At 36.9% G+C, this 18,463-nt stretch overlaps 1 protein-coding gene across 1 annotated transcript in view; it reads left to right on the top strand.

Annotated features, from left to right (window-relative positions):
* LOC128027772 (testican-1) overlaps positions 1-18,463 on the top strand; it is a 226,178-nt gene that overhangs the window by 189,336 nt on the left and 18,379 nt on the right. The window contains exons 6-7 of the mRNA XM_052615635.1: positions 453-585; positions 4,425-4,539. Of these exons, the coding sequence (XP_052471595.1) occupies positions 453-585; positions 4,425-4,539 (248 nt within the window). The remainder of the gene's footprint in view (positions 1-452; positions 586-4,424; positions 4,540-18,463) is intronic.

Raw genomic sequence — 18,463 nt, 5'->3', positions numbered from 1 at the left:
ACCAAATCATAACGGTGACATAATTCCATGGATTCCACGATTCCGTCTGCTTTTTCCAAATTACATCAATCATAGTGTCACAGTTATGTTCCGTTCATAGACTTTTAGTTTGGTTTCTTTCATGTTCCCATTGACCTAGTTTTCCCTTGTGTCTGATTAGCTCTGATCATTCTGTTCAACTCTGTTAGTTAATTATCCACGTTTGGTCTGTGTATTTAAGTTGCTCCCTTTCAGTTCTTCAGGTTGGTAGTTGGTTGTGAATGCTGCTTGTGTTACCCTGTGTTTTGTATGAATCTTCATCATCTTGGATTACTATTAAATGTTATTTGTATTATCTACATTTGTGTGCGCCTTCCTTCACAAGAATGTGACACATAGGTCCCAAAAAAATCTACAATTTTATGCCTATATTTCTGACATTGTCCACACATTTTGTCTTGTTTTCTTTGTAGCATTAAACCCAGGAAAGGAAATCCCACCCATAAGCATTGGATGAGACCTGTGAAACATGGGAAATGTAGGCCATGTCCTGTAGTTCACTCCAGCTGGGTGTGCGGCTCTGACGGACACACATACTCCTCAAAGGTGAGAGATTTTTTTGTCATTTACATTGAGCTGAACGGAAATCAGAAAGATCCCATGACTTACCAATTAGAAATTACTAGATTAGTTTATTAATTCATAAAGCACATTTACAGTATAAACAACAGATGTTGAAACCAAAGTGCTGTACAGGAAAGCTTTAAAAATAAAGAGCTAAATTTAAAGTCAACATGGAACTTAACCAGTAACCACTGAAGAGAGGCGAGCTCAGGGGTGAAGTGCTCACATTTTTTAGTGTCTGTCTGTAATCTGGCTGACGCTTTTTCTGCAAGTGATCTAGAGCTGGCTTAGGCAAACCAAGATAAAGCATCCAACCTTGTAGCCTAACCTTGATGTTATTGAAATCATAAATAACGGTCTCAAGGTCCTTCTTAGAAAGCATCATTTTGGATCTTAACCTAAAGAAACAGTTTTTTATGACAGCACTAATCTGTTTATCAAAACAATAAGTGAGATCAAAAATAGGTTTTTGACACAGTCATGTACATTAGAAGAGAGGGGAGCAAGGTGATTGTCAGTGTCAGAGGTCAGAACTGATAGGCCAAAGATGATTATTTCAGATTTATCATTGTTTAGCTGTAAAAAAAAAAAAAAAAAAAAAAAGTCCATTCTGCATTTAATGTCATGCAAACAAAATGGACACAGAGCAGCTGTTATCTTTAATTAACAGAAAAAAGCTGAGTGTTGTCAGCATAGAAATTATAGGATTGTGTCTCTGAATAATATGATTTAGAGGAAGCATATGTAATGTGAAAAGAAGAGTTCCCAAACTGGAACCCTGCTGAACACCATAAGAGATTTGAGTAAAATATGAGAACTATTTCCTACGTTAACAGAAAAAGCTGTCTCCTTGAGACCACTCAGCACAGACCCCTGAAGCCAAGCTACTTGATTGAGTCTTTGTAAAAGAATATCACAATCTCCAGTGTGAAATGCTGCAGTTAAATTAAGCAGAATTAAAATATGGCAGGAACCAGAGTCAAGATTGAGTAAAATGTCATTGGTAAGCTTCAAGCAATGCAGATACAGTACTTTGTTGTTACCTGAAACCTGACTGAAAAGAATCAAAAATACCAATACTGCACAAATAAGATCTGAGAGAAGACACCCTTTTCCAAATCTTTGAAATAAAAGATAGTTTACAAATGGGTCTGTAATTATTAACATGCTGATCAAGATGATGCTTTTTCTAAAGAGGTCGTATAAAAGTAGCTGGTACCACCTCAATGATTAGAGAGTTATTAATAATTGCAGTCATGATTGGACTCAAAACTGGAAAAGCTTCTTAAAGGCTGAAGATCAGAAGTGCAGGAAGAGGGTTTCCAATTCGAAAGTATACCATACTAACTAATTGCGACTCGTTGACATGTTTGATAAAATGTAAAGTATGTTTGTGTCGAGGTTCAGGTGAGATACGAGTCTGGTTTGATCAAGGGAATTTAACCTGAACACTATCAGGCCCAGGATCATTGTGTCCCAACAAGGTGAGAGTCACCTTTAAATTCCAATATCAGCACACAGCTCTCTCTCTCTTCTGGTGTAAATGATGCTGGTGCAGTATTTGGTGATGGATGGTTAGGTGGATGAACTGTGTCCGCTGTTGATATTGGATTCTTGAGTCGTGTGCAATCACCCCCTCCGGCTCAAGAACAGAGAGAAAATCTGAACCTCCAGTGCAACCTGTGCCTCCCATCTATGACCAGACCGCTTTAACCCTGCCCACTCTATTTCCTTCGCTTCGGCCGGAATGAAATTAGATGTGAGCGATGGTGTGAGGCAGAGACTCGGTCTGAACAGATAGAGGAGAGAAATAAAGCAGCTCATGGACACCGTAGATGTGTAAACGGCTGTCCTGAAACTTTCAGCTGTAGAATCGGTGACACTATATTTAGAATGATTATCATAAACGGAAACATCCATAGTCTAATTATTATTTTCAGACAAATGATGAAGACTATAAGACAAAGATATCAAAACCAAAATGATACCTTTATGCAGCATTAAAACAAACTGAAACTAGACTAAAATGCAAACGCAGCATACAGAAATAAAATAATACATCATATCAAAATGAAAGTTTTTGCAAGTAAAAAATAAAATAAAAGAAAAAACAGAAACTAGACCAAAATATAAAATTAGCAAATAAAATAAAATATTAAAAAACTCTATGAACCAGTAAAATAATAATAATAATAATAATAATAATAATAATAATAATAATAAAACTGAAATAGAAACCAAGTAAATCATATAAAATAAAATAAATTTTAAAAACAAATAAAAATTATTCTGTACCAGACTTGTATTATGTTGTATTTATTTAGCTATATCTAGATGGATGAATGATGGATAGTTGTACTGTATATAGAATCAGTGACACTTTACACTATATAGAAAAAAAATATCATAAACAAAAATATCTACTGACAGAATACTTTCAAAAACCAAAATGAAATATTTATGCACCATATATATATATATATATATATATATATATATATATATATATATATATATATATATATATATATATATATATATATTATATGAACTTATATTTACATTATATATAAATGCTGTTTCATGTTGTTTACATGTACCTGTATCATATGGAGTATGTCAGAAAACATTGATGTCTAGATTTTCTCTCAACAAATGCGATTCTTTTATTTCCCTGAATGCATTTTTGTTGATCTGAAGCATTGAACAGCGTCTTTACTCAACAAAAGAACCCTTCAGTGTTAAAAACAAGATGCAGGTCTTAAACTGCCAGATGCACAAACAGTGTTTGAATGCCAAGTTTATTTCTTACTCTCTTTATTCTCCATATGGGATTATGATAATCAGCACAGCAGCAATTGTCCTTAAAAGAGTAGTTCAGACATAAATGAAAATTAGCTGAAAATGTCTTCACCCTCAGGCCATCCATTTTCTTTTCTCCATTGGAACAGATTTGAAGAAATTTAGCATTCCATCACTTTCTCACCAACGGATCATCTGTAGTGAATGGGTGCCATCAGACTGAGAGTCCATACAGCCAAACATCCTAGTAAAACACAAGTAATCCACACCACTCTAGTTCATCAGTTAACATCTGGAGAAGTGAAAAACTTGAGCTTTTCAAGATACAAATCCATCAATAAGATGTTTTTAGCATCCATTATCCATAATAACGCTTCGTCCAGTGAAAACGTCTTTTTGTCTATACAAGGAGAGAAATATGCACAGATCAAGCATAGCCAAAACAGCTCTAAATAAATATGTAGGTGGATTTTGGACTGGTATTTTAGCTGGAATCAAGGGTTTGAAGTTAAAAGTATTTAATAAAACAGCCAGCTTTTGGATTCAACAAACTCATTTATATCTCAGATGGCCTGAGGGTTTTTAGCTATTTTTATTTTTTGGGAGAACTATTGCTTCAATAAGAGGTAACAAGTACATTATATTCTGTTCTATTCATATTTATTATATATAAGCTCACATTTTCAACCATATTAATAAACAGGACTGTCTACTGTTTCTTTAATTGATACTGCTTTGATAAATAATGACGTATTACAGTTGATGAAGCATTATTGTCTGATAGTCTAATCATGACATCATCTTTATCTCGTTTATGTGTGATCAGAGCTGACAAACACAAATGCCTCACTTCAAAGGAACTCAGATCATGCCGTCTTAATTTGATAACTCGTATTTTTCTCCTGGCTGAGGAAACAGACTCATTTCACGAGTGATAAAGCTCAATGCTCGGGCTGCGACGGTTAAATGTGATAATGTCTCCAAATGCACTACCCAGAATCCTCTCTGCTCTCCCACAGTGTAAACTTGAGTTCCAGGCCTGCAGCTCGAGTAAGAGCATCTCTGTGAAGTGTGAGGGTCCGTGTCCCTGCCTGCCAGGACAGGAAGTCATCAAACCACACACACAGAAGAACAGTGAGTCACTTCCTGTTTGTTAGGATGTTGATAGGACTTGTGTGCTGTCCGAACGGAGACTGCTGCATTACAGGTGATGAAATCTGATCTGTTTGAGGTCAGTATCAGCTCTGTTTCTGTTTGGTTTCTATATTATACTGTATATCAGGGATTTTCAAACCTTTTTTGGCAGCCGAATCCTTTAACCTAAATATATACTTTTAGTACCCCTCTGTTTTTAAATGATTATTTCTATAATTTAACACAATATTTGCATGGTCATGTTTTTTAATGTTGATTATTGATTACCAGACATGCAAGAGAAAATATAAAATATTTTGTCTTTTTGTAGAAAGTGTTTTATTTGGATTTATTTTTTAAATTACTTATTAATTAAATATACTACATTATTAGTTTTTCCATCAACTCATGAACCACATTAATATATTTCAGCACCAAGAAATAGATAATTTTTTCTAGTAAAAATAACTAATTATTCTTGAATCAAAATAGTTTAGTTTTGTTTTTGATGTTAATTTTATGCTTAGCAAGAAACATGTCTGTCAGTAGCATCCGGAAAATAAACTTTGTTTTCCATTTGAATTATTGTTTATATTCTGACCTCATTGGGAAATATTTTTCCACATATATTTCGCTCTCAACTCTAATAAATCACTTAATTCAAATTTAAGATATTTGATGATGATTAGATATCTGTGCAAAATTGGTTCTTGTGTTTGTGTATGTACACACCTATATATATAAAAAAAACCTGGGGTCGGCAAAAATATAAGAGACTTGCTCTGTTTAATTAAGGGCAGTTGTGTGTTGAATGTGGAAATGCAGGATTTGACCTCTTTTTGTGTCTGACATGTTGGTACAAGACAGAAACTGATTTTCTTCCTCAGTATTTTTGTCGTAGAAAATATATTTTATATTTTGATCTTGATTTAAGAATGTTTGGATGTTTGTACTGGAAAACAACAAACAAATATGATGAAAGATCACCACATTTTGAGAATTTGCAATACTGTATTTTACATATTCATTCGGTGTCTGATATCACTCACTGATTCACTGAACAACAGATGCTTCATGGTTTAATGTGTAGTGAAATAATGTATGGAAACTTTTCATGAGGTTATATATGGGTCAAGTGATGAGGAAATAACTATTTGAAATTCGATCAGAATTGTAGACCACATCAGATCAGATTTTAAATGAATTGTAACTGACCAGTTGAATGTGGTTTGGATGGGGTTTGCGGAAGTTGCATTTGGTGTGTTTTTGCTGTTTAGACCTCAGAAAAATAAACGCTTTTGAGTTGGGCATGCCAGAAAACATTTGTGCGGCCTGTCTGAACAAACGGTAAGAGTCGGATAAAAAGCTCAGAGAAAGAAGAACACTTTTTGAGAGAGAGAGATTGTGTGTGTGTGTGTGTGTGTGTGTGAATAGTGAATTTGGAGTTTTGGGAACAACACTGGACATCACAAAGATAAGCTCTCTGGAGGAATAAACACAGAAAGATGTGTGTTAATGTGAATTTCAGATGTTTTATTCATGGAAAAGAAAAATGCCAAATGAGATCAGTTTAACATTTAAAGGGAGGTTATAGGGCCCCTAATATGCCATTTTTAAGGTTCCTAATATTGTTTTTAGAATCTCCAACAATAGGTTTACATGTCTGCAAGGTCAAATATCACCTCGTTTTCAAACGATTCTCAAACGATGTGTTCGAAGCAGTTCAAAGGTTCAGTCGCTCTAAACCTCTACTTTCCATGAGCCTGCTCTGCTCTGATTGGTCAGATGGCACAGTGTGTTGTGATTGGTCTACCACGTGCAGCGCATGTCAGAAACGATACGCCCATTGCCATAGTTCTGTATTTTGAACACTCAATACAAAATATAGATCTATTATTAATATAAACATATAGGTTGTGACTCGGTGGAGCCAGCTGGTCCAAATAAACTGTGCACTGAGCCATCTTTTAAGAGCAAGTGTTGAACTCCCTGAGACCAGAGAAGCAGTCGTGAGTAAACAAATCAGTGCTTGGATTTGCATGCAGAAGTCTTAGGATAAACTTACAATTCTCATCAAATCTGAGCTGCTCTTCACATTCATTTTATAACTCTATAGACTTACTGGATTATGACTAGTGACTTTTTGGTCTGTTACAGGAGAAACATCTGAGAAAAGTTGTGCATAAGTTCAATATGCTTAAAAAATAACTCAAAAGAGGAGAATTTTGATTAATATCTCCACTATATTACATATTCATTATATTTTTACTTAATATGTCAGTTAAATGTATATTTAAATTAACGTTTCATGTTTCAACAAGAAATTGTAGTAGAAGCATAATTATATAATTAAATATAAAAACTGCTTTATATGGAATTTAAATGTTAAAGATCAGTTTTTAAATGTTAGTTATTATATTTAAACAATTAGAACAATAATTATAGTAATTAGAAATTAGAAAAATCTAAAGTCTGCTTTTTTTATCAAATTGAGATTGGAATTAAATCAAAAGCTTGTGAATCAAACTGAATCGTGAAATCTGTGTCAGTTCTCTTGATACTTTAAATATAAAATAATATATAACAGAGTTGAAACAGTCATATCATATAAAATCAAAAACAGTTATATCATATAATATATTAACTGCCTTGTGCGCAATTTTGAATTTAACATCAGTTTTTGAGTTAATTATCTAAAAAAAAAAAAAAAAAAAATTGTTTCAGAAAAAGGTTTCAGTTGAGTTTTTCCTTAAGAAAAATGGACATGTACCTGATATATTTCCAAATTAATTGATATTCAATCGAGATCAGAATCAAATAAAATCAAGAACTTGTGAATCAGAATCAAATTGAATTGTGAAAGAACTCTTGGCACTTAGCTGTAAAATAACTTAGAATTGAAACATAAAATCATATATATTTAGATCTCTATTAAAACACTGCTTGTGAAACTTAAATGTTAGTTATCTAAAATAAGAATACATTTGAAAGTAGTTCAGGGAGATTTTTTTCCTTCAGAAAAACTGACATGTAACTGATACATTTACGAATTAGTTAATATCAAAGATTGTAATCAAACTGAGTCCAGACCTTGTGAATCAGAATCAAATTGAATCAAGAATTTGTGAATCGGAATCAAATTGAATCAAGAATTTGTGAATCGGAATCAAATTGAATCAAGAGCTTGTGAATCAAAATCAAGTTGTGAATATGGTGTCAATATCCAGCCCTTGTTCCCTCACATATCCTGAACGCTGAATAAGCAGCGATGTTTTTCCTCCTGAAGTGTTTTGATGCCAGCACTGTGTTGTTTTAAGGGTTTGTTGTGCTATAATTCAGATTCATGACCTCTAGCCTGTTTGCACTTATTTCCCAGAGGCTTCGCCACACAGCACAGTCTCTCTCTGAGCAGAGATGGAGGTTCGCTCTGATAGCAGCGATGTGGTGTCTGTATTTAAATGACTTCAGATCACTGACATGATCTTTAATTGGAAAAGTGCTGCACGCATCAGGAAGCAATTACCACCAAAAGAGAGGACGTGTCATTTGAAAGTCCATTTTTACTTAATTCCCCCACGTCTTTATTGTCTCATGGCCTCTTCTCTTTCTCTTTATCTGACCTGTTCATCTTGTTTGGTCATTTTATCTCTGACTTTCATCTCAATCTGTTTTATGTGTCTCTGTTCTGTATTCAGATGAAGCAGTTATTCCTCTGCTTGCTTTGAGAAAATCTCTTTCGTCTCAGCCTCTGTCCATTATCTGCTCTTCTGTTTTCTGCCGTCGTAGTTTAGAAAGACGGGAGACACAGGGCAGGACTAGGGCCGCAAGATTTTTGCAATGAGGAAAACGTGGACGAAATCGTAGAATCCTGTTTATGAAAATGGTTTTTGCTGTATATTGCAGAAGTTTGGATGAATAATTATATGAAAATGTTTTTTGCTGTATATTGCAGAATTTTGGATGAATAATTAAAAAGTAGGGCTGTACACCTAAACTGGGATTTGGACTAGTGTCTGTGAATATTAAACTCCAAAAAGACTTCTATTGAAATTAACTTGAAGAAATTATGACAGAAATATATTAGGCTACTGTATAGTAAAATATGTTTTTCAAAGTAATAATAATAATTATAATAGTGATTTAAAAAATCAAAAACTATATATATATATATATATATATATATATATATATATATATATATATATATATATATATATATATATATATATATATATATATATATATATATATATAATGTTATTTTAATTACATTTAAGAGATTAAATTCAATTATTGTTTTATGCCTCCTTTTGATCACCACCATATCTGATAATAAATTTTTGTTCAAACATAAATTTTAGAAAGAAAAAGAAAAGAAAATTTAAGCAACAACAGAGAACTTCTGATCAAATAAAACATTTCAAAGAGCACCGTTATTTATTTTATTTATTTTTATTTTTTTATTATTACATTGTAAAAGTTTCACGAATTCAATTAATTAGATGTGCTTTTTGATTAAAAATAAATAAATAAACAATTAAAGTGCAATCGAGAAAAAATCTAATGGAAAATGCCGAATTTTGGGGAAAAATAAATATATTTCATAGACCCCAAAATTAATTTTTGTTAAACCTTTAATTAATTATTGTTAAATAGTTTAGTTTTCATGATTTTAATTCATTCCTGTCAATGAACTGTTGTTAAATTGTTTAGGTTTTATGATGTATTTAATTAGACATGCCTTTAGATTATTCAAATGTAATTAATCCATAAAAATCAAACAGCAAAAATGAATATGAAATTTAGGAAATAATCTAACTGATTTCGTTGTGTAATTTTCATGAATTAATTGGACCAAATAACCATTAAAGCAAAAAAACTTACTTCAGTCAAATCCATGATGTCGACCAGCCGAACTGCAGAACCTCTGGAGATGCTGAGAGATAAAGAGGTGGAGATGATAACAGATGGAGCCCGAGGGGGTGGAGATGGGCGATGAGTTTGTTAGGAAGAAAGGATGGCTGGACAGAAAGAGAGAGATATGATCTGAAGAGAAACACCAGAGACATTTTTCACTCACAGCAGGAGAGAAAAGTGAAAAATAGAGGGATCACCTGAGAGAAAATACTGTGGAGAGATGTGCAGAGTGTGTGTACGGTGAACAACACTCGCTCATTATGTTCTGAAGAATCGTTTTTCACGCTTTACACCGCAATATAATACAACACACACACACACACTCATCTTTCTTCACTGGGCCATAGAGGAAAAACAGCAATATGAGGCTTTCAGTGGAAAATTACATCCACACAAATCTATGTCAGTGAGTGTGTGTGTGTGCGCATATATGTGTGGGTTGGGGGGGGGGGGATTCTGGGTCATTCCATTATGTAGAATATCTTCGTCTCAGCATGTGTCTTCATATGCTGGATAAAATAGATGTAAAACATATCACTTTGTTTCCAGGTGATGCATCCCTGATATGAAAAATTGCCAATAATCAGTTTCCTGTCCTGTTGTTTGTCTTTTCAAATATTATTGGTATTGGATGTTATGGGATTTTGAGCTTCAAGCCTTATATAAACTAATATTTACAAGTTTTTGTTTGATAAACAATGCATTATATCAGCAATGTAGTGAAATTTCATTACAATTTAAAATACGTTTTGTTTCTTTTTTTAATGTGAATTAATTTTTTAATGTAATTTATTTCTGTGATGTAAAGCTGAATGTTTAGCATCATTACTCCAGTCTTCAGAGTCAAATGATCTTTCAGAAATCATTCTAATACTGATTTGCCGCTCAAGAAACATTTCTTATTATCAAAGTTGAGAACAGTTGGGCTGCTTCATATTTTTGTTGAAAGTGACGCTTTATATTTTTCAGGATACTTTCATTAATTTAAAGTTCAAAAGAAGAGCAATTGTTTGAAATAGGAATCTTTTGAGACATAATAAATGTCTTTACTTTCACTTTTGATCAATTTAATGCATCCATACTGAATAAAGGAATAATGCTCCTACCGACTGCAAATGTTTAGATGGAATATGAATATTTATTTCTAATGTCCATCTTTTTTGGTGTGCCGATTCCATTTATTCCATTAAGTTGTATCTGTAAAAAGCAACCATTTATGAATTTAAACATGAAAATGAAGGGCTTCAGAAGCTCATCAAACACAGATGTGGACGTGAGTGTATTTCGGGCTCAGCACAGCCCCGCAGAACATTTAGGAAATCCTGTAATTCCTCCTGATTCTCATGTAGGTGCACCTGTCGAGCATTAATATGATGGTTTAATACATCAGAATAAATGTCACTGGAGTGTTCGACTCTCTCATACTCATAAACACTTCATTTTAAAGGTCAGACATATCAATAACACTCTCAGGCAGATTTATGTGATCCAAACATTTTTCTTGTCTGTACGTCACATTAGGAGATGATAAATATGCTATTCATTATGTTTTTTTTTTGTTTTTTTGTTTGTTTGTTAGTTTTTTTGCACCAAAATCAGTAATTTCCCATCTTCTCTCTGACTCATGCTACTGTAGCTTTAAGACTTATTTGGTGTCATTTGAGTAACAGTAGTGTTAAGCTTTGTGCTGTAAATGTGGGCGGTAATATGTTAATGAGCTCATGGTTGTGACACCAATCATGGTTATTTTTAGATAACACTTTACAATAATTTCCCTTTTGTTAAAATTAATATAACAATCTAACAACAAACAATATATATATTGCTTTATTATTATATTTTTTTTTTTCAATAATGCATTTATTATTACGTTTAGTTGGTTAAAAAAAGTGTCAATGTTAGTACATTGAATTAATGCTAGCATACAACTTTTGATTTTACAAGTATATTAATAAATGCTTATGGGTCCTTTTACTTTTACTAGTGTAGTTAACTAAGGGTCACACATTAAGTTTTAATGGTTTCCTCTTTATTCTGTGTTCCAGCTAAACTACACTGAAAACAATAATAATAATGTAGGATTTACAACAAAAAAAAATATTTTCTCTCAGAAATTGCTAGTACATTTCACAAATAATTGCAAAGAAATGACAAGTGCCATCGAAATCAACATGAGATTTAGAAGTAAAAAATGTGAATAATATTTCTTGTAAAATGCACTGCAATAACCATTGTGTATAACTTTGAAAAATCTACTTTTACAGTATTGTTAACTTTTAAGTACATTTGAGATCAAAATGTGGTACGTCTGTATGGTACAGCATGGTTCTGTTTTCCAGGAAGACTACACTGAAATGATAATAATGACAATAATTATAATAATAATAATAATAATAATTGTAAGATTTACTTATAAATGATTTTCACTCAGAAATTGCTAATACATTTCACAAATAATTACAAAAGAGTGGGAAAGTAAAATGGAGTTCAATGTGAGATTTTAAGATTTCTGCACACTTGCACTGATTGTTTGCATTTGTGCATTGAAGGTGACTCAGAAGTGTTCTGCCTTCATACGTCCTACTTTATACTCTGATTACCCATAATTCAATGTGACCAACACACACACACTCGCACAATTCCTGGTGGGAAGGTCTGTGTGTGTGTGTGTAGATGTAAAAACCTGAATTTGCAATGTTGCCAGACTTTATGAATCATCAGAAAACCACAGCGTTCTTCTGTTCCTCATGAAATCTGTCTCACACACACACACACACACACATAGGAATACTGTGGACTTTTATTAAAAGAAGTAAAAGAGGCTAAACACAGAGAAACTGAAAAGGAACAAAAGGAAAGCGCAACTAATTAATGACCGATCTTCGTTATCAGCGTTTCCCTCTGTTAGGCCGGCTTGTAACGATAGAGGACGGATGATAAGTGAAGTAGGAGCTGGTGTTTTATTCTCTCTTTGACTGCAAGCCAATTAATTAATCAGACTTTCTTAGATTAAACCTCGAATCGTACATGTGGCCTGCGGAGGCTTCCTGAAAGTGGCAAGTCAGTTTATTTGTATATTACTGCTTTTTACATTACACAGTTTTATATACAATCATGGTGGTATTGTCTATTATATATTAATATCTTCATGTCTTATAGATGCATACCAGATTTAATGGACAGTAATATAATTACATTTTGCGATGATACAATACAAGGTTTGATATAAATTATGTAGCGCTGTACTTGAGTATTCTGTATATATGCAATTAAGATTACTATACTTAAATATCTGACTTTATATACAAAGCTGTGCAATAATAACACTTTCTTTCAAAGACGAAAAAAGGGTTTTTAAGCATTAAAACAGAAGTTTAACACAGCTTTACAAGTAGAATGTGAGAAAAATAATGACTTTTTTATACATTTTAACATGATTTACAGAAGCCACCGAATAAAATGTCATTCAGTGTAACCAAAGTTAATATAACAAAAAATCCTGTCAGGCTTATTTAGACCAAGAATCTTTAGATGACATTAAAAGGCGTTAAGGATCACAGTGCAGCCTCCAAAAACTAATTCATTGTCATTTTAAATCTTTACCAAACTTTACCACTGTGCGTCAAATCATTAGGTTTTACCCATTTGTCAGCTAGAAGTTTTTAATCATTTAAAATATGATTTTTACCTGGATTTAATATGCTTTCTGTGTATATAAAATCTTGTCTCTGATTCATGTATGCAGGTAAAGTAGGATGTATTGTATATCAGACTTTTAATATATATCTGGGCAATAATGTAGTTTACATTTGTGTGTGTTATATTGTGAACTGCATTCATTTTATTCTGTTTAGGTTATCAACCCATAAAACTCAAATGCACTGAAGATGTTTTCACAAAGAAATTCCAGCCATTTCCTTCATATATCCAATTGGGAAAGAATAAGTGAATAAATTATGAGTGTTAGCACAACTGAAGGGTTGTACCTTGATGTCAGTCATTCAGCTGATTAAATATAAAGAATACGTCTTTGCAAAGAGTTTGCAGTTGTGTGTGTGTGTGTGTGTGTGTTTGGTAGTTAAGACTCAGAGACTAATTATATTTGCCTTGCAAACATAAGATTGAACTAATTGCACATAACTAAATGTAAGGTATAGGAAGGAGAGCTTGGGACCTTTTGGAGACTGCTTGGACTTTTCAGCTCGTTAAAATCGAATTGTTTTCTGAAGTGCAGAAATTACATTCTGGAGCGGTTTTAGCTCAGGAGTAGTCTGAGTTTGTTTGGTGTCTTTCCAGTTTCAATTTGAGCTTCTCAGTCTTCTCCAACCTGCTGATCTGCGTTCCGTCGTGAAATACCCATAATCCTTCACTCTGGCAGGAGATGAATCACTGAGGATCTGAGTTTTTCTCGAGTTCATCACTCTCTGAACACTGGCCACCCACCAGCCGTGAGTAGCACGAGCGCTTCATCCTCTACATGTTCACACACTGTAGATAAAATCATGAGCATCCAGGAACACCAGAAAGAGAAAAAGAAAGGTTTTCTGAATCATCGACTACACCCACTCAGCATATGCTCCTACCTAGGACACATACGCACACACTCACAGGCTAGACTTGCATCCACCGAAACTGTTCGGTTAAAGAGATTAATTCTTTTAACCAGATTCCCAGTTTCATTTTCACTAAGCAGAGCTCTAGGCACATAAAGGCAAACATGCTAGAATGACGGTCCTGCATCAGGAGTTTAATCTCTGCAGCTGTATGTCAAGAGCAAATAATCTCTGCCATCTGTCTGTAGGAGAAGCTTGCTGAATGTTTGGCACTGAAGGCCAAGATGAGAGCCCTACTTTAAAATGTAGTGTTAAACTTACATTAGTAATCCGTATGAAAGTAATGTTATCCGATTGCCAAAATGCACACAAGAGAAAAGTGAGGATTCGAATGTCCACAATACAGTCTGACCACTATAACAAAATAAATGTGCAAGTGCTAGGACCCCTTTGACCACTTTTTTTCTGGATTCCAAAAAATGTTAATTTATATTAATATAATCATTTATATTTAATTAACCAAGATTAGTTTAACAACAATTTATTATATAAGAAATTTAGTAAAAAAAAAAAATCCTTTTATTTCGTAGGAAAATAAAGTGTTGCACAACAGTGGTCTACTGAATGAAAAGAAGAAGAAAAACGTTGATTAAAATTAAACCTGTATTATTATTAATAATAATAATTAGAAAATTATTATTTTCAAAAATCTTCTTAATAAACCTCAAAACTATAAAATTAAAGGTACAATTTGTAACATTTGCAGTAAAATATCCAAAAACCACTAGGCTAGTGTTATATATTTTGTCCAGCTGATTACTAACAATATCTCTAATGTTTTCAACTACTTGTAAATCATGAGAAAATTCCCATTTTAAACAGAGACACGGGCAGTGCAGTTGCCTGTCAATGACGTTAGTTATCCTTTGTTTACTGACGTAGAAACGTCTCCGGTTACTAACGTAACCTCGGTTCCCTGAGAGACGGGAACGAGACATGGCGTTAACGCCTTGGGGACTCCCTTCCTTCCTAACCTACCTGAAATCCTATTGCACAACGCCAGTGAAGTTGCAACTCTCACTGGCCAATGCCAGTCAAGACGGCAAATATGGGCGTGGCCTCGCCACTATATATTGTGCCGTGTTGGCGGCATAACCTCAGAATCTTCCGACTGAATTGACAGTACAGCAGATCCGAGCAGTGAACACGCCGGCCTACGCCATGTCTCGTTCCCGTCTCTCAGGGAACCGAGGTTACGTTAGTAACCGGAGACGTTCCCTCTCGAGAACGGTCTCTCGACATAGCATTAACGCCTTGGGGACTGTATAGAACAATGCCGTGGGAACAGCGATTAAAAAGGCTCAGCCTCGGCGGAGCAATCATAAATAATTATTGTATACATTAAGATAAAGTTAATCCCCAGCCAATCAGATGCGACCCTGCGACATGCCTCGATGGGATTGGATATAGGTTCCCGTGAGGGGGACCAAACAGGTTATTTAAAAATCATGTCTGAAAGAGGCGCAGCCCCATCGCTATACAATATGACACAATCCTGTGAACCCACATATAAGCGTATGGCAAAACAGTGCAACAACCATTAGAATGAAATGTTGGGCACACATAGGGAATGACCGTATGAGGCGTTACAGGCTGAACCTCTCCCTACAGGACCTGGTCGAAACCACCAGCGCCGTCGAGCGGCTAGTGGTTGCAGGAAGAACCACAGGTTGTACTCACTGATAGAACCTGTGAGGCTAATGACTGCACGTCCAAGTTGTAGAATCTGGCGAAGGTATTCTGCGAAGACCATCCAGCCGCCATACAAATATCTTTGATAGAAATTCCCTTAGTCCACGCCCACGAGGAGGAGACAGCCCTCGTCGAATGGGCTCGAACACCAATAGGACATTCCATACCACGGCTAGAATATGCCAAAGCAATAGCGTCGACCACCCAATGCGACAGCCGTTGCTTAAAGACAGGCTGTCCTCTGGTGCTGCCTCCGAAGCATACAAACAGCTGCTCGGATTGCCGAAACGCAGCCGTGCGGTTGACATAGAGTCGTAAAGCCCTTACCGGACACAACACCTGACTCGGGGTGCCGTCTAATGAAGTCTCCGATTCCGGAGAGAAGGCAGAAAGAGCCACCACTTGCGCTCTAAACGGTGTCGAGAGCGATTTAGGCACATAGCCAAACTTTGGCTTGAGCGTGACGTTACAATCACCTGGTCCAAACTGCATACAGTCCGCATTCACAGAGAGCGCTTGCAAATCCCCCACGCGCTTGCACGAAGCAAGGGCGAGCAGCAGCGCGGTTTTAAGCGTGAGCTCCTTCAAGCCGACAGACTGAAGTGGCTCGAATGGCGGGAGGGCTAGTGCTCCCAGCACCGTAGCCAGATCCCAGGATGGCATTGTAGAGGGGCGGGAGGGTTTTAGTCTTCTCGCGCCTCTCAAAAATCTGATCACTAGATCGTGTTTCCCAACTGAGCGCCCGTCAATAGCAGCGTGAAAAGCTGAGATAGCTGCAACGTAAGCCTTAAGCGTAGAGGGCATGCTGCCGCCGTCCATTCGTTGTTGCAGAAAATCCAGAATGTCAGACACGGGGCAGCTTTCCGGGGCCCGACCATTCGATTCACACCACCTCTCAAAGACTGCCCATTTACAAGCGTACAGGCATCTCGTAGAAGGGGCTCGTGCCTCCGCAATCGTGTACATCACGCGGTGAGACAACGAACCCGGGTTTACCGGTTCCCGCACACCATCCACACATGAAGTTTCCACCATTCTTGGTTGGGGTGCCATATCGAGCCGTCTGCCTGAGACAGGAGATCTCGTCTCAGCGGGATCGGCCACGGGGGAGCTGTTAGTATTTCTAGAAGATCGGGAAACCAAGGCCTGTTCAGCCAGTGCAGAGCGACTAATAACACTGACGCTTTCTCCTCTCTGATTTTGTGCAACACTTGTGACAAAATCTTTAGCGGGGGGAATGCATACAGACGGGCATTCGGCCACGGCATTGTGAGTGCATCCCCGCCCAGGGGAGAGCGCGACAGCGAGAAGAACAGAGGGCAATGCGTGTTCTCCTCTGTCGCGAACAGGTCCACCTCCGCTTTCCCAAACTGTTCCCAGATCAGCGTCACTGTCCCAGGGTTCTGTCTCCTTTCTCCGTGAGGAATCCCGTTCCTTGACAGCATATCCGCGCCACTGTTCAGGCATCCCGGAACGTGCGCTGCTCGAATGGAGAGCAGATGATGATCGGCGCACAGCAAAAGGCGTGCTGCCTGACTGTACAGGGCTTTCGAGTGTACTCCGCCCTGGCGGTTTATGTACGATACCACCGTCATGTTGTCTGTGCGAATCAACACGTGGTGCCCCCTGATTTGCATCATAAAACTCTGAAGGGCTAAAGAAACCGCTCTCAGCTCGAGGCGATTTATGTGCCACGTTCTCTCCGACTCTGTCCAGTGGCCCGAAGCCGGAAAGCCATCGCAGTGAGCTCCCCAGCCCGTCGTCGATTCGTCCGTCGTGACCACTTTCCGCCGCGTGACCAGACCCATCTGGACGCCGCGCTGGTACAAGTCGGGGTTCTGCCATGGTTTCAGCACGCTTAAGCACCTGCGAGTGACCACAATGCGGGCACAGCCCAATTTTCACGCCCTTCTGGGTACTTGTGTTTTCAGCCATAACTGGAGTGGGCGCATATAGAGTAGACCGAGGTGACAGACCGTCGCGGCCGCCGCCATCCGCCCCAAGAGCCTCTGAAATTCCTTCAGTGCTACGGAACAGCCCAGTCTGAATGCGTTCAGAGCGGACATTAAATCTTGTATGCGCTCCTGGCTCAGACGCGCACTCATTGTTATCGAGTCCAACTGCACCCCTAGATACATGATTGTTTGGCTGGGGCGTAACACGCTTTTTTGTACATTCACACAGAGACCCAAACTCTCCAGGTGACGTAACAGAGCGTGTTTGTGGCTGTTGAGCACATCCTCTGAATGTGCCAAGATCAGCCAATCATCCAAATAGTTCAGTATGCGCATTCCGCTCGCTCTCAGAGGGGAAAGTGCTGCATCCACTCATTTCGTAAACGTACGAGGCGCAAGCCCTAGCCCGAACGGCATCACCATGAACTGATATGCTATGCCTTCGAACGCAAATCTCAGAAAGCGCCTGTGACGAGGGGCGATCTGGATATGAAAATATGCGTCTTTCAGGTCCACCGAAACAAACCAATCTCCGGGTCGAATCTGTGCCAGTATCTGCTTTAGCGTTGTCATTTTGAATGCGCGTTTGTACAACACACGGTTGATGGGTCTCAGGTCTAATATTGGACGGAGACCACCACCTTTCTTGGGAACCACAAAGTATCGACTGTAAAACACGCTCTCTCTCTCGCTCGGCGGGACCACTTCTATCGCGCGTTTCACAAGAAGATTGAGAATTTCTTGCCT

This window comes from Carassius gibelio, chromosome A14 (assembly GCF_023724105.1).
Source record: "Carassius gibelio isolate Cgi1373 ecotype wild population from Czech Republic chromosome A14, carGib1.2-hapl.c, whole genome shotgun sequence".
Lineage (NCBI taxonomy): Eukaryota > Metazoa > Chordata > Actinopteri > Cypriniformes > Cyprinidae > Carassius > Carassius gibelio.
This window is presented reverse-complemented; position numbering and strand designations above follow the sequence as displayed.